We start from the raw sequence: 24,488 nt of genomic DNA on the forward strand, positions 1-24,488 counted from the left end.
GATTCCAGGAAAGTGCTCCATCGATGGCCTAGCTCTATCACGCCGCTTTCAAACCAAGATACATTACAGAATGTTTACGTTCAGTTGAATCCTCTGCCATTTTCTTTCGTATCCTAAATTTCTTTCGTAACTAGAGATAAAAAAAAATTCTAGGGAGGGTTTTTGTAACCTGAATTTTTCGTTAGAAGAGACTTTTGTAAGTAGAGGTACCACTGTATATTAACCCTAATTAGACAGATGAGTGAGTGATGTTATTGAGTGAAGCAATTTGCGTTTTCATCACGTGGCTAGAGCATGGCACAAAGGATTTGCCTCCTCCAGATGCAATTAAACCTCATTGCAGATGATTATATCTCCTCCCAAAATTATCTGGGCCTAAATCCAACTCTGGGGTCCTGTATGTAAACCACAATAATTAACTTGCTTAGCTGAACACTTTGCCAGCTCTGGTTGCGACATTTCTACATTTTTTCTTTGCTCCTGTTAACATGTTAGCATTGTGTAAATTCTTAATGGAAATACTGCCCAAAGAGATGTAGATGTAAAGGATTTTCATCTGTCTCTGTATTGTGCCTTAGCACATGATCTACTCAGGTTGTCATCTTACTGTTCGTTAGAAACGAATGTTGTCTTAGAAATTTGACACAGAGAGCAACATTTAAAGATTCCACAGGAAATCTACTCTTATGAAAATGACTAATCATCTTTCAGTTGACTATCTGCAAAAGATGTAGCTAATTTTGATCTAGCTCGGATTTAAACCAAGATTAGGGTATCTATTATTAATAGTCTATCGTTCTTGTGTCCAGAGAGAACAGCTTGGAGGAATTTGGTGTGGAGCTCTATTTTGCACAGGATGTGAAGATCCTTGGGAAATTGTCCACCCACCAACTGAAGGATGATGGAGAGAACATATTGGTTAATGAGGAGAATAAGGAGGAGTATGTCAGGTAACCAAACAGTGGCAATGCTGACATAGCTCAGGATATAGAGGAAAACAAATGAAGCCAATCAATTGAAGCAATACTAAAAGAATAAACTCAAAAAGGGCTGCATATTGTATAACAATAGTGTGAATATGAGGCAATTCACCTGTAAAAAATATGTTTCTCTTTTCATCAGCTTGCTGACAAATTGGAGGTTCACACGTGGGGTGGAGGAACAAACCAAAGCTTTCTTGGATGGCTTCAATGAGGTGGTTCCCCTGGAATGGCTTCGCTACTTTGACGAGAAGGAACTGGAGGTGAGGGCATGGGATCGAGTTAAAAGTATAATCACCTCTACACTGAATTTTTCCTCATATTTAAGGGTTGGCGGATAAGCATAGCATTTCTACTTCCACAAATTGTATTTATTTTTTATTTTGGCAAATTTAGAAAAAATTATACAAAGGGCCCCTCCTCTAGCAGTGTCCCGATGATCCTCGGAGCTAAGTTGTCTGGGGTCTTCACGCCCCTGGTAAGGTCACCCATGGCAAAGAGGTCCAAGGTGACCAGACAAAGTATGACTCCAAAACCCATATGACGAGTACAAATATTGGATCTCGGTTTCCCTTGCCTTGACGTGGGTCACCGGGCCCCCCTCTGTAGCTCAGCCTGGAGGTGGGGCTCAAAGGCGGGCGTCTGATGGCTAGGCCATTGGGCTCGGCCGGGCACAGCCCGAAAAGGCAACATGGGTCCCCCTTCCCATGGGTTCACCACCTGTGAGAGGGGCTGTAGGGGTCGGGTGCGATGTGAGCTGGGCGGTGGCCAAAGGCGATGCGATCCCCAGCTACATAAACTCGCTCTAGGGACATGGAATATCACCTCTTGATAAAGAAAGGAGCCCGAGTTGGTGCGTGAGGTCAAGAAGTTCCGAGTAGGTATAGTCGGACTCGCCTTTATGCACCGCTTGGGCTCTCGTACCAGTCCTCTTGAGAGGGGTTAGACTCTGTTACACTCAGGAGTTGCCCACGGTGAAAGGTGCCGAGCAGGTGTGGGTATACTCATTGCCCCGGGCTTTGGGCCTGCACGTTGGGGTTCAACCCAGTGGATAAGAGGGTAGCTCCCTCTGCCTTCAGGTAGGAGGATGGATCCTGACTGTTGTTTGTGCCTACGCACCAAACAGCAGTTCAGAGTACCCACCCTTTTTAGCGTCCTGAGAGGGAGTGCTGGTGAGCTCTCCCTCTGGGGACTCAATCATTCTGCTGGGGGACTTCAATGCCCACGTGGGCAAAGACAGTGACACCTGGAAGGGCGTGATTGGGAAGAGGCCCCCCCCCGCTGATTAGAACTCGAGTGGTGTTCTGTTTCTGGACTGCTGCACTCATCATGGATTGTCCATAACGAACACAATGTTCAGGCATAAGGGTGTCCACATGTGCGCTTGGCAACAGGATACCCTAGGTTGCAGTTTAATGATCGACTTTGTGGTCGTGTCATCGGACTTGTGGCTGCATGTCTTTAGACACAAGGGTGAAGAGAGGGGAGGAGCTGTCAACTGATCACCACCTGGTGGTGAGTTGGCTCCAATTGTGGGGGAACATCCTGGTCTGATGCAGCATGGTCCTCAGTCGGAAAAGGGTGTCGTTCCCTCAAAGGCCGGGGATGAGATCCTGCCCCAAGTGGAGGAGTTAAAGTATCTCGGGGTCTTGTTCACGAGTGAGGGAAGAATGGAGCAGGAGATTGACAATTTGATCGGTGCAGCGCCTGCAGTGATGCAGACTTTGTTTTGGTCTATTGTGGTAAAGAGTGAACTAAGTCAAAAAGTGAAGTTCTCAATTTACCAGTCATTTTATGTTCCTAAACTCACCGATGCTCACGAGCTGTGGGTCATGACCAAAAGAACAAAATCCCGGATACAAGCGGCCAAAAAAAGTTTCCTCCGCAGGGTGTCTGGATTCTACCTTAGGGATAGAGTGAGAAGCTCGGTCATGTCGGAGCGAGTCAGTTTCGAGCCGCTTCTCCTCCACATTGAGAGGAGCCAAATAAGGTGGCTGATGACCCCGGAGATGAATTTGGCCACGCTGAAGTGATTACGTTTTTCGGCTGACCTGGGAACGCCTCTGGATCCCTTCGGGAGAGCTGGAAGAAGTGGCTGGGGAAAGGGAAGTCTGGGCATCTCTGCTGAAGCTACTTCCCCCGCAACCTGACCCAGAGAGGCGCGAGAAAATGGATGGATGGGTGGATGGATGGAAATGGATTATACAAAGTGCCAATAAATACAACATAAACCACAGACAAACCTTCTTTTGATGGACTGATTCATCTGCTTTGTATTTGTCAGCTGATGCTCTGTGGGATGCAGGAGATTGATTTAGTCGACTGGCAGAAGAACACCATCTACCGACATTACACCAAGAACTCCAAACAGATCCACTGGTTCTGGCAGGTATGTGGAGGGGGCACAGAGGATGATGGAAAATTACAGAAATCCTAGTAATATAAGCAAGGATGTGATGACCATATGCGTGACTCATGGTGCCCTTGTTAATAAGATTCAGGTTTGTTCTCCAGGTGGTGAAGGAGATGGACAATGAGAAGAGAATTCGTCTCCTTCAATTTGTTACAGGAACCTGTCGTCTGCCGGTTGGAGGCTTCGCTGAGCTTATCGGTACAGCTTCACACAACTCTGTTTGGATTTAAAGATTTTTTGTATATCAAGTGGAACTGGAAATTTAAATTTGATCGCTCTGACATATGTAGTACAAGGTAGCGTTGTGGAATTAAACATGCAAAAAAGGCAATGCTTTTTCCCTCCATAACAGCCAAAGTTTTTGTAAAAATAGAGTTAAAAATTTATTGACCATTTTAATGTAAATATTTCAAATATTTCCATGATGTCAAAGAAACGTATAATCATTGTCCTGCCAGAGATTTTAATTCACTATCTGTAGATGTTTTAAGTACATGCAAGCTTCTGTTGTACTAAGCAAAGAAATATCCTTATATAGTGGTGTGTTGAGATACAACCCACCAGAACTTTTGGAAATAGTGCACATTGATCCGTCATTCGGCAGATGTATAAATAAATGTGTGTGTGTGTGTGTGTGTATATAGATGCTGTTTGGTGACAGTGAATTTAAAATTTTAAAAAGGCAACAGTTTAGCAAATAGTGAGTGATGGAAAAAAATGTTTCAAGCTTTTTACCTTGGAGTTAGCTGAACTAAATCTAAATAACTAAAACTAAATTCTAACAAACTGAAAAACGCTGCTGGATTTAGATTGAGCTATACTTTATTCTACTGACTGTGTACTTAATTTTGAGATGAAGTCTGTGTCACACAATTGGCAATGTCAGTCTAAGGTATGCACCCAATGCAGCCCTATGGGGGCACAAGCCAGTGCAATCTGTTGGCCCCCGCCAAGCCTGAATAATATGCAAAGGGTTGCGTCAGGATGAGAATTCGGCTTAAGACTTTGCCAAACAAATATTAGCGTTCATCTAAAGCAGGGGTGCCCAGACTTTTTCTAGGGTCACCCATGGCAAACAGGTCCTATTTCAGGACCAGACAAAGTACGACTCCAAAACCCCCTGATGATGACTACAAAAATTGAATCTTGGTTTCCTTTGCCCACCGGGGCCCCCCTCTGGAGCCAGGCCTGGAGGTGGGGCTCGAAAGGCGAGCGCCTGGTGGCCGGGCCTGCGCCCATGGGGCTCGGCCAGGCACACCCCAAAAGGGTGACATGGGTCCCTCTTCTCATGGGCTCACCACCTGTGAGAAGGTCCATAGGGGTCAGGTGCAATGTGAGCCGGGCGGTCGCCAAAGGCGGGGACCTTGGCGATCTGATCCCCGGCTACAGAAACTATCTCAAGGGACATGGAATGTCACCTCTTTGGCAGGGAAGGTGCGTGAGGTCGAGAAGTTCAGACTAGATATAGTCGGACTCACCTCTACGCACAACTTGGGCTCTGACACCACTCCTCTTGAGAGTGGTTGGACTCTGTTCCACCCTGGAGTTGCCCACAGGGAGAGAAGCAGAGCAGGTGTGGGTATACTTATTGACCCCCAGCTCGGGGCCTGTACGTTGGGGTTTACCCCAGTGGATGAGAGGGTCGCCTCCCTCTGCCTGCAGGGTGGGGGATGGGTCCTGACTGTTGTTTGTGCCTACGCACCAAACAGCAGTTCAGAGTACTCACTCACTCATTGAATCACATTGCAAAATGCCACAAACTGAATAGCTGTATGTTGCACTTTTAATTTGCATTGGATTTTTTTTTTTTGCACGCAATGCAGAATATCTCCGAAGAGACTGCATCAGCGGTGCATAATTGCGCACGCGCGCAGTTTAGAGGGAATATTGACTTTTTTAATTAACTGAACCTAATCAGTTAATGAAATCATTAATTTTAGCTTGGCCACCATCTTGGAGTGGATACAGAACGGAATCACTTCTGAATCTTCAGCAACTCAGCAGTGAGTCCCCAGCGTGCAAGGGGGACTTAAAAGTACTCCCATGTGATTTATGATTTGCCAGCGTTGTCACTCACTTCAGTGAATAGCAGTGAGTGTCAGGGAACGCTTTGCAGGGAGTTGGGGGGACTTTAGTTAACTGAGTGATTTGGTCTGTGAACTGGTGTACTGAAGAGTGTATTGGTCAGGTGAGTGACTTAAGTTAACTGAGTGATTCATTTAGTGAGTTTGTGTGCTGACGAACTGAAGAGTGATTCGGTCACTGAATTGGTCTTTTGTTGTAGTGACAAACTGAAGAAGTAAAGATTAGTTCAGGGCAGGGTCTTAAGTCAACTGAGTGTGCTAAGGAACTGAAGAGTGATTCATTCATTGAATCTATCGTTCACAATCCGTTTTTCACTGTGTATGTCATTCAACAGCCCAAAAAGAAAATGGTAGAAATGTGTACACAACTCAAAGACAAAACGATGAAGTCGTTCCCATACAATCAGAGAAACAGGAGATAAGGCAAGACAAGGGGGAGACCGAATCATTCGGGTCATGCAAGCTATCACCCCTCCTCCACCCATAAAGAACCTTATCTGTGAATATGACTGACATATGCAGGGTCTTTTCCAGAATATCTCAGACCCTTTTGGAGATCAGACATTTTTCATCCCTGTAATCAACAATGACAGAAAGTTCATCAAAGAGATATGGCATAAAAAAAAGTAGAGTTTCAAATAAAATATAAAATGTGAATCTATCAAACCATTGCCTCCAGTTAACTCTGCAAGATGAGCTTTTTTAATGTCAGGTCACTGGGTAATAAATAAACATTCATTAATGACATAATTACAACCGATGACTTTTTGTTTTTTAATGAAACATGGTTAACAGAAAGTAGCTGTATTAGCATTTTAAATGAAGTAACACCACTAAATTTTAATTTTATGAACAAGCATTGAATGGGGAAAAACGGTGGCTGTATTGCTTATATTTATTTAGAAGAAGAAGAAAGAAGTTGAGAAATTATGCTGGGTGATGTTAGCTACTTTGGATATCTGTTTTTTTAGTTAAAGGTGACCCAAAGATTATTGTTATAATTTATAGACCTCCAAGATAAAATCGAAAATTAATGGAAGATTTTTCAGAAGTGCTGTCAGTTATTTGTACTGACTACAACTATTTTGTCATTAAGCGAGACTTCAACATTCATGTTGATAATAAGATGGAAATAGGACGCTGGAGAAGTGGACACAATCCTCAACTTCAATTTGCTCCACTTCTGCCGATTGAAACACTGCAGGGACATTGTTGTTTGAATCTCTTTTATATCTCTTTTTCTTCTATCTTCATATGGGTTAGAACCCTTACTTTAACATAGCCTAGGTAGTATGTTCAAATGTGTACCTTGTGTGTTGACTTTGTTTATTTGATTGTCTTTATTTGACTCTCACTCGCACAAGCAAGTGAAATCTGTCGGACTGTCCCAAACCCAGATAAATGCAGAGGGTTGCGTCAGGAAGGGCATCCGGCATAAAACTGTGCCAAACACAATGAGCGTTCATCAAATGAATCCCATACCAGATCGGTCGTGGCCCGGGTTAACAACATCCAACCCCGGTACCGTTAACCTGTAGGGCGTCGGTTGAAATTCATCTACTGTGGGTCAAAGACAAAGAAGAGTGGCTTAATCAGCAGAAGAAGAGGAAGGCACAGAGCCTACAACTGAATGTTGGGACTAAGACAGGAAAAGGTCAGGATTTGGTTGCCATGATGATAAGGAGAGGTTGATATATTATATTGTTGTTATGTTGTGCATCCAAGAGACCAGGTGGAGAGGTAGTAAGGCCAGAAGTTTAGGACCAGGGTTTAAATTATTTTACCATGGAGTCGATGGGAAGAGAAATGGTATGGGGGTCATTTTATAGAAAGAGCTGAAATGAAAAATGTATCAGAGTGATGAGGCTGAAATCTGAAATTGAGGGTGTTATGCATAATGTGATTAGCAGCCATGCCCCACAGGTAGGATGTGAGCGAGAGTTGAAAGAAAAATTCTGGAAGGAACTTGATGAAGTAGTTCTGAGCATCCCAGACAGAGAGAGAGGTTTGATTGGTGCAGATTGTAATGGACATGTTGGCGAAGGAAACAGGGGCGATGAAGAAGTGACGGGTAAGCACAACATCCTGGAAAGGAACTTTGAGGGACCTTTGCAAAAAGGGTGGAAATGGCAGTAGTGAACACTTTTTTCCAGAAGAAGCAGGAACAAAGAGTGACCTACAAGAGCAGAGGTAGAAGCACGCAGGTGGATTATATTTTGTTCAGACGGTGTAATCTGAAGGAGGTTACCGACTGTAAAGTAGTGGTAGGGGAGAGTGTAGCTCGACAGCATAGGATGGTAGTGTGTAGGATGACTCTGGTGGTGAGTAGGAAGATTAAGAAGACAAAGGTAGAGCACAGAACCATGTGGTGGAAGCTGAGAAAGGAAGAATGTTGTGCGGCCTTACGGAAAGAGGTAAGACAGGCTCTCAATCGACAGGAGGAGCTCCCGGAAGACTGGCTACTACAGCCAAGGTGATCAGAGAGACAGGCAAGAGAGCACTTGGTGTGTCTTCTGCTAGGAAAGGAGAGAAGGAGACCTGGTGGTGGAACCCCGAAATACAGGAAGTCATAGAAGGAAAGAGATTAGCAGAGAAGAAGTGGGACAGTGAGAGGACTGTGGAGAGGTGAAAGGAATACAATGAGATGACGTAGGGCAAAGGTAGAGGTGGCGAAGGCTAAACAATAGGCATAAGACGACATGTACACCAGGTTGGACACGACAGAAGGAGAAAACGATCTCTACAAGTTGGCCAGACAGAGGGATAGAGATGGGAAGGATGTGGAGCAGGTAAGGGTGATTAAGGATAGAGATGGAAATGTGTTGACTGGTGCCAGTAGTGTGCTGAATAGATGGAAGAAAATTAGAGAGAAGGAAGAGTAGTATTAGTAGAAGAGGCATGTGCGATGGACCGGGAAGTGACAACGATTACCAAAAGCGAAGTTTGAAAGGCATTGCAAAGGATGAAAAATGGAAAGGCGGTTGGTCCTGATGACATACCGGTGGAGGTATGGAAGCAATTTGGAGAGGTGGCTGTGGAGTTTTCACCAACTTATTCAACATAATACTAGCGGGCGAGAAGATGCCCTGAAGAATGGACGAAAAGTATGCTAGTTCCCATTTTTAAAAACAAAGGGGACTTGCAGAGCTGTGGTAACTATAGAGGAGTAAAGTTGTGGGAAAGAGTAGTGGAGGGTAGATTCAGGTCAGAACTCAGTATCTGCGAGCAACAGTATGGATTTATGCCTAGAAAGAGGACCACAGATGCATTATTTGCCTTGAGGATGCTAAATGAAAAGTACAGAGAAAATATCAGAAGGAGCTACATTGTGTCTTTGTGGATCTAGAGAAAGCCCGTGACAAAGTACCAAGAGAGGAACTGTGGTACTGCATGCGGAAGTCAGGTGTGGCGGAGAAATATGTTAGAATAGTACAGGACATGTATGAGGGCAGAAAAACAGCATTAAGGTGTGCCGTAGGCGTAACAGAAGATTTTAAGGTGAAGGTGGGATTACACCAGGGATCACCTCTGAGCCCCTTCCTGTTCGCTGTGGTAATGGATAGAATAGATGAGGTTAGACTGGAATACCCTTGGACCATGACGTTCGCTGATGATATTGTGATATCCAGTGAAAGCAGGGAACAGGCGGAGGGACAATTAGAAAGATGGAGGCATGCATTGGAAAGGAGAGGAATGTAGATTAGCTGAAGTAAAAGAGGATTTATGTGCGTGAATGAAAGCGATGGAGGGGGAAGAGTGAGGCTACAGGGAGAAGAGATAGCCAGGGTGGACGACTTCAAATACTTCGGGTCAACAATCCGGAGCAATGGTGAGTGTGGTAAGGAAGTGAAGAAACGGGTCCAAGCAGGTTGGAACAGCTGCCGAAAGGTGTCTCGTGTGTTATGTGACAGAAGAGTCATTGCTAGGATGAAGGGCAAAGTTTATAAAACAGTGGTGAGGCCATGATGTACGGATTAGAGACAGTGGCACTGAATAGACAACAGGAAGCAGAAGTAGAGGTGGCAGAAATAAAGATGTTGAGGTTCTCGCTCACAGTGACCAGGTTGGATAGGATTAGAACTGAGCTCATTCGAGGGACAGCCAAAGTTGGATGTTTTGGAGACAAGGTTCGATATGCAGACTTTGATGGTTTGGATTTGTCCAGAGGCAAAAAAGTGAGTGTATTGATAGATGGGTGGTGAGGATGGAGCTGCCAGACAATTGAGCGAGAGGAAGACCAAAGAAAAGATGTTGTGAGGGAAGACATGAAGACAGTGGGTGTTAGAGAGGAAGATGCACGAGATAGGCTTAGATGGAAAAAGATGACCCTGAACAGGACAACCTGAAAGGAAAAGAAGAAGACCCTTGTGTCAGAATTCATGATATAACCATAATCCCAAACAAATTTTGCAACATTTTGAAAGTGTTTCATAGTAGTGTTCCACAGTTTTACATTTTCCACACCGCTTATACTCACTGGGGTTTTGGGCGTGCTGGACCCTATCCCATCTGACTCTGGGCTCAGAACTCGTCGCCGGCCAATCGCGGGGAACTTATTAACAAACAGCTACTAACATATTTACACCTACAGACAATCTAGAGTCTTCATTTAACATACAACGTGTTTTGGGGAGGAAACAGGAGTACCCGGAGAACACCCACACAGGCAGGGGGAGAAGAGGCAAACTCCATACAGGCGAGGCTGGATTCGAACCCATCTCCTCAGACTTGTGAGGCAGATGTGCTCACCCAGGGGCGACGACCCACAGCTGTGGCGGTCCATACTGCTCTTTCATCCTTATGTTGCAGCTCTGCATGGCTTGGGAAAATAAATCATAAGTGTTCGATTTAAGTGTATATTTGTCTCACAAAGGTGTGTCATGTCTTTTTATTAAGTCCGTTTTTCTTCAAACCCTGTGGAATTTCGGTGATCACTATTCCCCTTCTTCAGAGACAGCCAGCATTCGCAGAAAGCCCACCACCAAAACTGCACAATATCAGAACCAAGTATTTCATTTCTTTAATTATAGTTGTCAATTGTAAGATTATTCCGATTTCAAACTATAAAAATAAAATTATGTACACTGTATAGTATTATTTTTCGTCGCTCAAAATATGTCACACTCTCCGAGAGGCGGACAAGACTCACAGACGGCATTTTACAATCCTGCGTTAAGATGAAAGTGTCTTCCTACAGCCCTAATTTGCAGACGTTGTGTGCGGAGGTTCAGCAGCAGAAGCCCTATTAACCATGTAAAATAGAAATTCAGGCAATTATTTTACAAATATTTATTTTCATTGTTCAGTGAAATAGTGCTCTTTTTCCAGTGTATTGTCATACCCTCGGGAATGGGCAATGAGGAACAGTTGACACTGCTGGGTTTTCTAGTTGTTTATTTTTAATTTTCACTCCGGCAGCTCACAGAACTCTCCAACAACAACAAGCTGCTCCCCCTCGTCTGCCTCACTAGGTGCTCCCTCTGTACTCTTAAAGGGTACACTCAAAATTGCAGATCTTACGGTATTTTTTTTTGTATTCATGGCATGGCTCCGCTACACGTTTCGAAAGCCCAAAAGATGATGGCTTACTTGCTCATTTGTTTGCTAGTTCGATAATCTAAGTTCAGCTTTTTAATTCATTTGCAAGAGATCTTCAACTCTGTGACTATTTATTTTGTAAGAGTTCAAAATGTGTTCATTTATTGAATAAAATTGTATTTTTTTGAAACATGGATGAACTGTGTGGATTAAAAAGACACACACACACACAAACAAACATATGTACATTCTTTGAAGGGTGTATGGACCAAAAAAAAATACACAGGCTAACATCTTCATTTCAGATGTCAAAATGTGATTATGGGTCCCAGTGTTGTCTTTTCTGTGGAAACTGGGCCAAAAGGGTTATTTGAGTGATAAAAGTTGTCAACCTATGTGCTAACCTGTCGCCAACAGGTGCCACCCAGGATGAAACTTAAAAAAAAAAGCTACCTGAAAACAAGTATTTCAATTAAAAATGGGACACATTTCTAAAAAAAAGTTAAATTAAGATGTACTTATTATTTTTGACAGCCCTTTGTATTTAGTATGCGTGGTTTATACAGTGGGGCAAAAAATGCATTTCGTCATCCACCAATTGTGCAAGTTCTCCCACTTTAAAAAACGAGAGGCCTGTAATTTTCATCAAAGATCTACCTCACCTATGAAAGACAAAACAAAGATGAAAAAATTTTTACATTTTTTTTCAAGAATTTCTTTGCAGATTCTGATATTTGATCAATAAAAGTCCATCTCAACACTTTGTTTACCCTTTATTGGCAATGACAGAGATCAAACATTTTCTCTAAGTCTTATCAAGATTTTTACACACTCTTGCTGGTATTTTCCCCCATTCATCCATGCAGATCTCCTCAAGAGCAGTGGGTGGGTCCCGCTCGGCAACACAGATTTTCAACTTCAAAGATTTCCTTTAGGATTGAGATCTGGATCTAAATCACTCCAGTACGTTGAAATGCTAAATGTCCTTGCTGGAAGAATGGTTAAGTCACTACAGTACATTGAAATGCTCTGACAAAGTCACTCCTTCATTGTCCTGGCATTGTGATTGGGATTATTGTCATGCTGAAAGACCCAGCCACAATTTTTCCTCAAGCCCTTGCTGACGGAAGGAGATTTTCACTCAAAATCCATCCATCCATCTTCTGGTGCTTGTCTGGGTAGGGTTGCGGGGCAGTAACTTTAGCAGGGCTGCCCAGACTTCCCTTTCCCCAGCTTTCATTCAGCTCTTCCGGGAGGATCCCGAGGTGTTCCGAGGCCAGCTGAGAGACGTAGTCTATCCAGCATGGCCAAAGTCGTCACTTTGGTTGGCAGGGTTGGCAGGCCCTCATTTGGCTCCTCTCAATGCGGAGGATAAGCGGCTCGACACTGAGCCCCACCCGGATGACTGAGTTATAACCCCTATCTCTAAGGTAGACCCCAGACACCGCTTGTACCTGGGATCTTGTTCTTTCGGTCACGACCCACTGCTCGTGACTATAGGTGAGTTTAGTAACATAAAATGACTGGTAAATTGAGAACTTCACTTTTTGACTTGGTTCCCTCTTTATCACAAAGACACAAACCGAGTTTTATCACTGTTGACTCTGCACTGATCCAACTGTCACTCTCCTGCTCCATTCTTCCCTCACTCAGGAACAAGACCTCAAGATACTTTAATTCCTCCGCTTGGGGCAGGATCTCATCCCTGGCCGGAGAGGGAACGCCACACATTTCCGACTGAGGACCATGCCACATTAGACCAGGATCTTCCCCCACAATCGTAGCCAACTCACCCATCCGGTGGTGATCAGTTGACAGTTCCTCCCCTCTCTTCACCCAAGTGTCCAAGACATGCAGCCACAAGTCCGATGAGTCAACCACAGAGTCGATCAATGAACTTTGACCTCGGGTGTCCTGGTGTAAAGTGCCCTTGTGGAAACCCGTATACTTGAACATCATGCTCATTGTGGACAGTGTGTGATGAGCAAAGAAGTCCAGTTACAGAAGACCACTCTGCTTCGGATTGGGCGAGGGGCGTTCTTCCCAATAACGCCCTTCCAGGTCTCACTGTCTTTGAAGCCCAACATACAAGCGCCTGGCCAGGGGGCAATAAATGCATCCACACCTCCTTGGCGCCTCTCACCGTGAGAAACTCGAGAGTGGAAAAGAGTCCATCCCCTCACAGGAGGACTGGTACCAAAGCCTGAGCGGGGCGTAGAAGCAGGTCGACTATATCTAATCATAACCTCTCGACCTTACACACCAGATCAGACTCCTTCCCTGCCAGAGAGGTGACATTCCATGTCGCTAGAGCTACTTTCTCTTGCCGGGGATCGTATCGCCAAGGTCCTTGCCTTCAGCTATCACCCATCTCACATTCCAGCCGACCCCTATGGCCCCTCTCACAGGTGGTGAGCTCATGGGAAGGGGGATTCATATTACCCTTTTGGGCTGTGCCCAGCCGAGGTGCATGGATGCAGACCCAGCCGCTCACCTTCGAGCCCCACTTCCAGGCCTAGCTCCAGAGGGTGGCCCGAGTGACTCACGTCCGGGCAAGGGAAATCTGAATCCAGCAATTTTACTCATCATAGGGGTTTATAGAGCCGTACTCTGTCTGGTCACCTTGAACCTTTTTTGCTGTGGGTGACTCTACCAGGGGTGTGAACCCCCAGACACTTAGCTCCCGGGATCATCGAGACACACAAACTCCTACATCACGATAAGGTGATGGCTCGAGGAGTGGTGTATATCTTCCATTTCCTAATAATTGCTCCCACAGTTGATTCCTTCACAATCTAGCTGCTTACCAATTGCAGATTCAGTCATCCCATCAGGGTGCGGGTCTACAATTTTGTTTCTAGTCTCCTTTGACAGCTCTTTGGTCTTGGCCATAGTGGAGTTTGTAATGTTACTGTTTGAGGTCGTGGGTATACTATACTGTTAACAAGTTCAAACAGGTGCCATCGATATGGTTAATAAGTGGAGGACAGATGATAGAGGAGCTTCTTAATGAAGAAGTAATGGGTCTTTGAGAGCCTTAAATGGAGTGATAGTAATGAGTAATAGAAGCTAGACTCAGGACAGAAGTGTGTATTTGCGAGCAGCAGTACGGATTCACGAGAAAGAGAACCACAGATGCATTATTGCCCTTGATGATGATGAGGATGATGGAGGAGTACAGAGAATGTCAGAAGAAGTTACACTCTCTCTGTGGATCTAGAGCATCTGTGTCAAACTCTGGCCCGCGGGCCAAATTTGTAATTATATTTGGCCCGTAATAAGATAGCAAGTGTGGGGAACTTCAAATACTTAGGATCAACCATCCAGAGCAGATCAGGGCATTCTACAGCCCATGAGCCACATCTGGCCTGATGTTTGTATATACAGTGTCTTGTGAAAGTATTCGCCCCCCCTTGAAGTTTTCAACCTTTTGCCATATTTCAGGCTTCAAACAGATATAAAATAATTTTTTTTTCTCAAGAATCAACAAGTGGGACACAATAATTTCCTCGGAAACCACAATAAGTACATCCTTTCTTGGCCTTTTTTTGACTCTGACTCTCTGTGAAAAGCAGTCGGCCCCTAACGGGTTGTGCCACCTTTCACAGCAATAACTGAAATCAAGCGTTTCAGATAACTGGTGATGAGTCTTTCACATCGCGTTGAAGGATTTTTGTCCCACTTGTTTTCGAGCATGACTGCCCATTTAAGGTAACACCATGCCATCTCAATTGAATTTAAATCCAGACTTTGACTTGACCACTGGAAAACGAAGTACCTTGTGAAAGTATTCAGCCCCCTTGAACTTTTCAACCTTTTGCCACATTTCAGGCTTCAAACATAAAAATATAAAATGTAATTTTTTTGTCAAGAATCAACACCAAGTGGGACACAATCATCAAGTGGAATGAAATATATTGGATATTTTAAACTTTTCTATAAAATAACCTGAAAAGTGGGGCGTACAATATTATTCGGCCCCGTTGCATTAATACTTTGTAGTGCCACCTTTTGATGCAATTACAGCTTCTATCAGTTCTGCACATCGAGAGACTCAAATTCTTGCCCGTTCTTCCTTGCAAAACAGCTCGAGGTCATTGAGGTTGGATGGAGAGCGTTTGTGAACAGCAGTCTTCAACCCTGCCCACAGATTCTCGATTGGTTTCAGGTCTGGACTTTGACTTGGCCATTCCATTGTAGATTTGGCTTTGTGTTTTAGATCGTTGTCCTGTTGGAAGATAAATCTTCGTCCCAGTCTCAGATCTTTTGCAGACTCCAATAGGTTTTCTTCCAGAATGGTCCTGTATTTGGCTCCATTCATCTTCCCATCAATTTTAACCATCTTACCTCTCCCTGGTGAAGAAAATCAGGCCCAAACTGTGAGGCTGCCACCACCATGTTTGACAGTGGGGATGGTGTGTTCAGGGAGATGAGATGTGTTGCTTTTACGCCAAACATATTGTTTTGCATTGTGGCCAAAAAGTTCGATTTTGGTTTCATCTAACCAGAGCACCTTTTTCCAGATGTTTGGTGTGTATCCCAGGTGGCTTGTGGCAAACTTTGAAAGGTTGAAAAGTTCAAGGGGGCCAAATACTTTCACAAGGCACTGTATCTTTTCTAATGTATGCTGTTCACGAATAAAGCTGTTGCTTTTATTTTGAAAAGTCTTACATTTGTATTTACTTACATGTGGATGCACATGTGAGAGTGACCCATTAGTGTAGGTAAACAACAAGTGATGCTAGCTGGGTTAGCTTTGAGATGTAAGCTCATGGCAAGAAAAGAAAAGTTAACACATGTCCTGTTTTCAACAAGACATGGACTGCCAAGTATTTCTTAACATAAGTCAAAAGTGAAGCTGTGTGCTTAATTTGTGGTACACAGGTTGCTGTGTTAAAAGACTACCATTTTATTCGCCACCAGATGACCAAACATAAGGATGAATACAAAAATCCTTCTGAAGAAGAGTGTGCCAGGGAGGCTGATCCATTGCTTACAACATTATGAAACCAACAAGGATTTTTTACAGGACTGAGATGGGACAGGCTGTAAAGTGTGACAACAGACGGTTGTCCAAATCTGTCTGGGGAAAAATGTCAGACTTGTAAAAAGAATGAAGGATAAGGTGACAGAAATGAATCCTGTGCAGAAATTGACATTCTTACATGATACATCAGGAACTGTTGTGTAATTCAGTGTTAAAGATTAACCCTGTTGATGTTGTTAACTACAATAGTTACTTTCATCAGAGCGAGAGTATTATACGACCGACAGTTCCACTTTTGCAGGAATATGAGACAGAAGATGGTGACATAAGTGATCACTGTGCCGTCACGTGGCTCAGCCTTGGTAAAGGACTGAAAAGTGTCTGGGAACTCAGAGATCTAATTCACGATTTTGTATAAAGAAATATTGACAGAATACTTTTATTCCAAATACCAGTACCACCTTTTCGAAATATAGAATTTAATGAATTGTACAGTGGGACAAAGTTAAGAATTAAGTTCAAGTTTTCAATGGCCCGGTTCTCTGACACAATTCTGGTTTCTCAGATGACCCCTTGTAAAAATTAATTGCCCACCTTTAGTCCAGAGCAATGAGGAATGTGATAAGGAAGTGAAGAAATAGGTTCAAGCACATTGGAACAGGTGGAGGAAGGTGGCAGGTGTGTTATGTGACAGAAAAGTCTCTGCTCGGAAGAAAGGCACAGTTTATCAAACAAAAAACCTTAACTATCAAACTTTTGGAACATCTGTGTTTCCATGACTTGCTATTGCAGCTGTCCAATTTTTGACTCATGAGAATGCCTTGAAGGTGTCAGAATGTGATTGGATGAAGAAGGGTCTGAATGTGTTTGGATAAATTAACTGGGGGGTGGGCCTGTTTAACTGAAGATGCAGGACAGAGTGATTTGAGTGCACAGCAAGTTGACAACTGGAAAAAAAATATCAATGACCTCCTCGATTAATCAAAGTCAACTCATCTATCATTACCTAAGCGTTGCCTACGAATAATCTGAAGTAGTTCAAACCCTCATACATTTTTAGATTTTTGATACAGTGGTACCTCGACTTACAAACTCTCTAGAACCGAAAAATTCAGGTTACAAAATGTCTACTGGAAAAAATATTGTCTCTAGTTACGAAGGAAAAGTCAGTATACGAAAGGAAAAAAATAAGAGCTGGATCCTGCATTTTGGTTTGTATGGCGTGATAGAGGTGCTCTCCCATTGGCTATCGCCATAGCATCTTCCTGGCATCTCACTGGCGAAGAGGGACATAAATTTTTGCCCATGAGGCTTTTTGTTTCCCTCGTCACCGAATCACATGCTGTCACATGCTAGTGCACAGTTGTAAAGTACAACGTTTTGTGTTTTTTGCAAGTTTATTCATCTTTCTTCACCATGGGCCCCAAGAAACGTTTGTGGAATTAAGTGGTGTGTGCGTAGTTTTATGCATGTTTTCTCTCAGTTGTCAAATGTTTGCCTCCTCCCATGTCCCCCACGATGCCTTTTGCTTGAAAATTTGATGTTACGAAACTGAGAAATTGAGGTACCACTGTATTTAAGTATATCAGGCCATAATAGCTAATTATTTGCATATTTTTGTTTAACCTTGCAGGAAGTAATGGTCCGCAGAAGTTCTGTATTGACAAAGTTGGGAAGGAGACTTGGCTTCCAAGAAGCCACACATGGTAAGAGTGGTGAACATTATAGAACACTAAAGGGTGTTGTTTTACTCCACATTAATTCTCCTTTACTACAGTGCCTTGTGGAAGTATTTGGCGCCCTTAAACTTTTCAACCTTTCGCCACATTTCAGGCTTCAAACATAAAGATAGATTATTTTTTCGTAAATATAAAAAAGTTAATATAAAAGTTTAATGTTCGTGCAGGCCTCAAGTTTTCTTTATTGATGGCACTTTTATAGTATTCTCTGCGGAGCTGAGATACCTATCGATCACTGTGGGTTATATTGTTCTTGGAGGCGTGACATCAAACGGGGTATTGTTGGGGGATATCATTGGTTGTGGGTTTTATGAGCTGGAAGCACAAATTATGTAAAAATAAACAATTGCTTGAAATTGTTTAAAATGTGGGCCCTGTACTAATGGTTATTAAAGCTTAATTTTTTGAATGGCAATATGGAAATAGATAACCTTTTCCATGATATTCTCAAATTGTATTTTGGAATTGGTCTGTATGTCGGGCCAATCTAGGAAATCGGCTGCTATATCTTAATATAATATAATAATATCAAACAATAGCAATATCGGTGCTAAAATCCTATAATCTGATCTCATCATAAGGAATAAATCCCATGCATCCATTTTGGTCGCCAGCTAATCGCAGGGAGCATACTGTTTTAACAAACAACTATTTCCACTCACACTGACGCCTGCGGGCAATTTAGAGTCTTCAATGAACCCTCCATGTTTGTGTTTGAGATTTCGAAGGACATCAGTATACCCCGGAAAAACCCACACAAGCAGGGCTAGAACATGAATCCGTGTCGTCAGAAATGTGTCAGATATGCAAACCAGTCCTCCACCATGCCACCCCTGAATTAAACATTCAATTGAACTCACGCATCTCACGTCATTAAAGTGCCACTGAAACCAAAAACATGAAATTTAGTTTGGTGTTCACCAAAAAAAATCAGCCGGAATGGAATCAGCTGTTTGTTCACAGCACGTCAGAATGTTGTCGTATATTGATTGTTTTACCCTTGCGCCATGAAAAATCTGTGGACTGTGCGCGGGGTTCGTACATGTCAGGGAATTTCTGGAATATCATGGGAAGAAGCTCTTGAAGGGGTACACTCATAATTACAAACACCGTCAAACATGCTGCTTGTGTTTACTCTCGATAATAATGGTAAAAGTAAAAAAAAGAAGTGCTGTTGCTTTCATGAATGTCGGCATATGAATAATAGAAGAAGTGGTGAAATTGTACCAGATTTGATCTTTTTGGAGTAAAATTGGTCTGGTCTGAAGCCAAAGTAGAAAGTACAGGATGAGATAGTGTATAATGCTAAAATTCCACCTTGGCACAGCCAGATAGAGGATAAAAGCATAGACAATACAGTGCACAAAAAGCTAATTCTGTATTTTAAATATAGGAGACCTCATAACATTAACCTTAAAACTGGTTGGTAGCATCATTCAGCTTTCAACAGTTTCAACATGCATTGCTAAAGATATTCTGCAAGCAATAATTCAGTTTTGCGCCAAGAAAAACATTGTGGGTTAATAAAAAAAAAAAAAAACAAAGATGGATGAGACATTTCAAATTTACAGTTCATAGTTGGCTTGGTTTGGTTAGAAATATAGTTTTTTGTTTGTTGACATTTTCATTGTAAGTTGGAAAAGACAAAATTGTTCTTAAAAATATTCTGATGGGAATGTAAATGCTGTAATCTGAATCTCTGAATGAGGCATGTAACTTCAATTGATGACACTGATCTGACCACAGTGCATACGTCTGATGTTGCTCAAGGTGGTCAAAGCTCGCGGCCTTAGTGTGTTTGCTCAGATGTAAAAAATTAGAGGGAATGTTGGTTATAGGCAAATTTTAAGCCCAAGTCTTGCTTGCATAAAGCCTTCGTAACTAAAGAGGATAAGAAACCACTTACGAGCATCCTTTACTGCCATGTTGTCGTGATAAGATAAGCAAACTCAAAGGCGAATGGCTTTCAAAAAACATGCTAATATCCTTACTGATTACACGCAAAGCCAATGAGCTTCTTATTAACAATACTTTTTTACACTTGTAATTATAGTTTATATTTTTAATTACCATGAATTTCACAGTCGTTATGATGCACCTACTACATTTTTAAGCTTTGGCACTTATTATTTAAGTGGCAACAGATGATCATATACCTGAAATATTGCTGTCTGCCACAACCAGTCAATCCAATATTCGTCATGGAATTTTGTATTGAGTAACTGGAAAGTCATGGAAAGTTCATGGAATTTTGATTCTTTGGAAGTGTACGAACCCTTTGTGTGGGGTTGAAGAAGAAGCCGGAAGTTATGTATTTTGCAGACAACTTCAGCTGTAGGGTCGAGTGTATTTATCTCTTGTCCAGATGAGGAATTAGCTGTTTTCTTCTGCATTTTTGCCAAAATGCCGGCTCATTGTGTTGCTCGATTTTGCTCGAATACTCGGGAGGATGGATTCACTCTTAACACATTTCCAAAAGACCTGATTCGTCATGAAAAATGGATTGCACAGGTGCGAAGGACAAGAGCTTTGTGGGTTCAAAATGACAGATAGGTATGTATCGACCTAGTAAAAAAAAATAAAAAATAAACCAAGGGTGGGGGGGACTAATTTGTCTCAGTTTATAGCATATGTTACATGTGAATTTAGAATCCCCTTGGTCAAACCACCAAAATTTAACAAAGCAGTTGTACTGCATTTAAGACAATTTTATCACACACAATATAATACAACACAAAGCAAAAACAAACTAACACAAAATAGAAGTAGAAAGGCAGTTTAGTTGTGTGTAACATGAGCTAACTTGGCGACCATATTGTCACCAAAGTCAAACAAATGTTCCAAATAGGCGAATGTTCGAAGTCGGCGAATGTTCCAGAAATGTCCAAAAGACGAAATCCAGAAGACAGTGTGGCGTCCGTGTACTTGTGTACTTATCCAAAAGCAGCAGTGGTAGTAAATAAGCTCCGTCAACAGCCATCCTCACGAACATTCCAGACATCCACGACGACAACAACGTAATGGAGTCCTTCTCTTAGAACGTAATAATAGAGCTGCGTCAAAATAATAAAGTATGTAAGTCATAGGTGCTCAATGTGTCGATGCGCGCAGGCCGCCGTTTCCCCCGAAGCGCAGGTCGGTCGGGCGGGGAGTGGGCGGGCGCATGCGATCTCACCCCCACCGACCATCGGTGTCTGGGCACCCCTCATGTAAGCAATAAAATAAGTGAGAAAGAAAAATAAAGAGAAGAATAGAGAATGAACGACTACAATAAGAAAATCACACATAACACATAGCTCTATATTAATTTTGATCATATCCATATTTACTTTGCCCGCCATCGGTCCTCCTGAGTATGCTACAAACACAAGACTTGTAAAAGGGTTAGGAAATCAAACAATTATGGGCCAGTCATTTTGAATATTTCATCAGGTCCCTCATATGATAAAATGGCCCCGGTCACTTCACTCACTTCTGCGATGTTTTTTTCCTCAAAAGAACTTCAGTCTCAGGAGGGGCGTCAGGAAAATCAGAATATTGCTCTCTTTCATCTGCCATCGCATTTGGCACAGCATGTTTTCAATGCCAAGGCTCCAGCGTGATGCCTGCACATGACATCACAGACAAATATGGCCGCCACTGCAATGCGCATTGTGTCGAGTCAGACTTACACAACTTTGGGTTTTATAAAACGCTCCTAGCTCGACTGGTATTATCATAAAAGTGACAAATATGATTTGTAGTTTTGATAACAATACCTATTTTAAAATGTGATTTTTGTGTCAGTTGCTTAGTAAAGTTATTAATGTGACCGGAATTCCACTGTTTAATATGAGCCACAGTGAGAATTTCATTTAAACAAATACCGACCTAGCCCAATGTACTGTATAGCTAATGTACATGCATTCATAACAATATGGACCAAGTGAAGAGCAACACTTAACTTGATGTGCTTAAACAACAAAAGGTTGATAGTGATCTTTTTTTAACTCAGGGAAAACAACAACAAGCACCAGAATGGTTTGCGATGTCTAGATTGCTGAGACCGTCCTTGTAAGACCATTGGCTGTTTTATCCAGCAATTCGTCCATCTTCCACATATCTGCAAGTTTTGGATTTCTTGTTCGTCAAGCACAGCACACCCACCTAAAAAAATGAGTGTGCTTTTTTTTTTAGTATATGTGAATGGTGACCTCGACTGGACAAATAGCTCCACATCTGTATTTTAACACTTTCCTATTGAATTGCATGTATGAAAGTGGAAAAATTCTAAAAATAATTCATCAAATAATTGGTCACTATTTTGTAAATTTTGTCCATTGCTGGGTTTACTGGAACATAACCCCCATGATGAATGAGGGATTACTGTTTTTCTTTAGACCACCAACACCAAGAAGTCTGTATTTTACTCATTTTTAATCATGAATTGACCTTTGCTTTTATTTACTCCATAGCTTTAATCGCTTGGATCTCCCGCCTTATAGAAGCTCGGATCAACTGCGAGAGAAACTAATGTTTGCTATTGAGGAGACAGAGGGATTTGGACAGGAGTGATCATCCAAGCAAATACAACCTGGAAATTAATGATTGAGCTGGCCACTGTTTTGTAGTTGCATTTTCTTAAAAGAAGAGGTCATCAAGCCCGACACTTTCATCATGGATCATGTATAGATGGTATGGAGAGTGTTAGGGCTGTGGGTTCTCCCCTCTGGCTGCTGGTGGGGACAGTGGGGGCCATTTGGCACAGATTTTTATTTGTATCTCTCGCTCCCCTTACCACATCTCATGATCGAGCAAAAGTCAGACCAGATGATATGCAATGGAGTGTGATATCCATTCAAGAGAAATAAATGAGTTTTTGAAGGTGTGCAAGGGAGCCATTGTTGAATGTTAAGCGAATTTGATTGCATCTTTCCAGAGCAGAAACAAAACTCAAACTGAAGATGTTCTTATTTTGTCCTGTTATTACGAATGCTGATTTTCTTGTACATGAATAAAATATTTCAATGTTGAACAGTTTGAGTTGCTTTTTAAAACGGTGTGTGACATGTAATACCGTTTCAGTATCCATTGATGTATTTTCTGAGCTGCTTATCCTCACAAGGGTCGTGGGAGTGTTGGAGCACAGAAGTACAGTCACAGAACACCACTCAAGTTATATTGCTCTTCAGAGTGGAATAGAGTCCAACCCCTTTCAAGATGACTAGTACCAGAGTCCATATGGTGTGTAGAGGTGAGTCCAACTACTACTCCAGGCCTGGCTTCAGAGTGGAACCAACATCCGGACAAGGGAAACCTGAACCAATTTTTGTATACCATCATGGGGTCTTTTGGCCTTAGCTCCGAGGATCATCAGGACACACAAACCTCTCCACCGTGATAAGGTGATGGCTCAAGGAGAGGTAAACATTAGATTTTGCTTGTTTTGGCTTTGGGTTTCACCTTAGTGTACTGGCTGTGTGATGGTGACTCTCCCATGTCCCATGGATGCTGGGGGTGGTGCCGGCTGGCTTCCTCCTGGGTTCTCCGCTCTGGCTGCTGGTGGGGGCCATTTGCTGCTCCTCGGACCAACTTCCTCTCTGTTTTGTGTGTCCCTCTGCACACTCCTCCTTCCTACAGGTGATCCCCTGTGGACTTTGGGGCCTCATGTGTGTGCAGTCAGGGGTGGGTAGTGGGCACCGGTAGGGGTGTAGGGATCCTGGGGGTGGGGGACTGGAGGTGTCAGCCCTCTTGCTGGTTCTCAGGCCTGATGGGCCTGACCTTCAGGAACTGTTCCCCTGACTTATAGGGTAGGGCTCCCTGGGTTCCTGTCCTCATCATTCTCTTGTTGGGTTCCCCTCCCTTCCTTCCAACAAATAACAGACATTCTCCTGTCATTGGGCTGGGCTGGGACTAGTTGCATTGTGTGTGTGTATGTGTGGGGGGGATGGTACCCACCCACCATCAGTGTGGGATGGAATGTGTCCTGTCACAGGGCTGCTCTCGGGAGGACCCAGGTCCCGGTTTCAATCCTTGATTGATTGGACGATGTCCTTCGCCTCAGCGTTGCAGAAACAGCAACATTTCTTTTCTTGTCTTTTTGCATGCACAGTGGTTTGAATTCACTTGCATGTGTCGGTAGCTACACACCCCTGGGATTCTTTCACTGGATTACTCTCAACAAATAACTCATGTATATGCAAAGTGCTTATGCATCACCCCACTTTTATTCTCATTCTATAGACTTCAATAATCTACTGAGTCAGTCCCAAGACATTCCAGTTCTGTTGTATCCTTGTCTAACATGCTTCTTCTTCTGTCCTATCTAGTCCTGTTCTTCCTTCACAGGGTATAACTCCAGTTCAGTCACTCTGGACAAGTTGCTCTTTTTCACAGGGCTTCATTAGCACGTCAACAAGCTTATATGCTGACATGCCAAGATGCTTTGATGCCAAAATGTCAAAGATTCCAAAGATGCCATAGATGCCATAGATGCCAAAATGTCAAAGATTCCAAAGATGGCATAGATGCCGTAAGAACTCATTGACCTTCTGACCAAAAAAAAATTCTGCTCTTCAGTGCAGTGTCAAATATTCAGAATTTTACACACTTGTAAATGTAAGATGACATCATTATTACATCCAATTATCCAGATGCCATTTATTCCAAGTGCATTCATTGTAATGCCACGACCTTGATGTTGCACCGTTTCATGGTAGAGCTTGAGCAATAAGGTTGTGGCTAATCTTTGGCAGAATTGCTGGATGC

At 42.8% G+C, this 24,488-nt stretch overlaps 1 protein-coding gene across 21 annotated transcripts in view; it reads left to right on the forward strand.

The window, feature by feature from the left end:
* Window positions 1–22,755, forward strand: part of wwp2 (WW domain containing E3 ubiquitin protein ligase 2) — a 186,331-nt gene extending 163,576 nt beyond the window's left edge. For 20 of the 21 annotated variants that reach the window (XM_061822301.1, XM_061822305.1, XM_061822302.1 and 17 more), the window contains 6 exons: window positions 810–950; window positions 1,123–1,243; window positions 3,265–3,369; window positions 3,495–3,591; window positions 17,636–17,708; window positions 22,196–22,755. In XM_061822301.1, the coding sequence (XP_061678285.1) occupies window positions 810–950; window positions 1,123–1,243; window positions 3,265–3,369; window positions 3,495–3,591; window positions 17,636–17,708; window positions 22,196–22,295 (637 nt within the window). In that variant the 3' untranslated portion in view covers window positions 22,296–22,755. Of the gene's footprint in view, window positions 1–809; window positions 951–1,122; window positions 1,244–3,264; window positions 3,370–3,494; window positions 3,592–17,635; window positions 17,709–21,735; window positions 22,165–22,195 lie in introns of those variants that run through there. The other variant, XM_061822304.1, reaches the window with a different exon arrangement.
* Window positions 22,756–24,488: the final 1,733 nt, after the last annotated feature.

The sequence above is a fragment of the Syngnathoides biaculeatus genome, chromosome 6, assembly GCF_019802595.1.
Source record: "Syngnathoides biaculeatus isolate LvHL_M chromosome 6, ASM1980259v1, whole genome shotgun sequence".
Classification (NCBI taxonomy): Eukaryota; Metazoa; Chordata; class Actinopteri; order Syngnathiformes; family Syngnathidae; genus Syngnathoides; species Syngnathoides biaculeatus.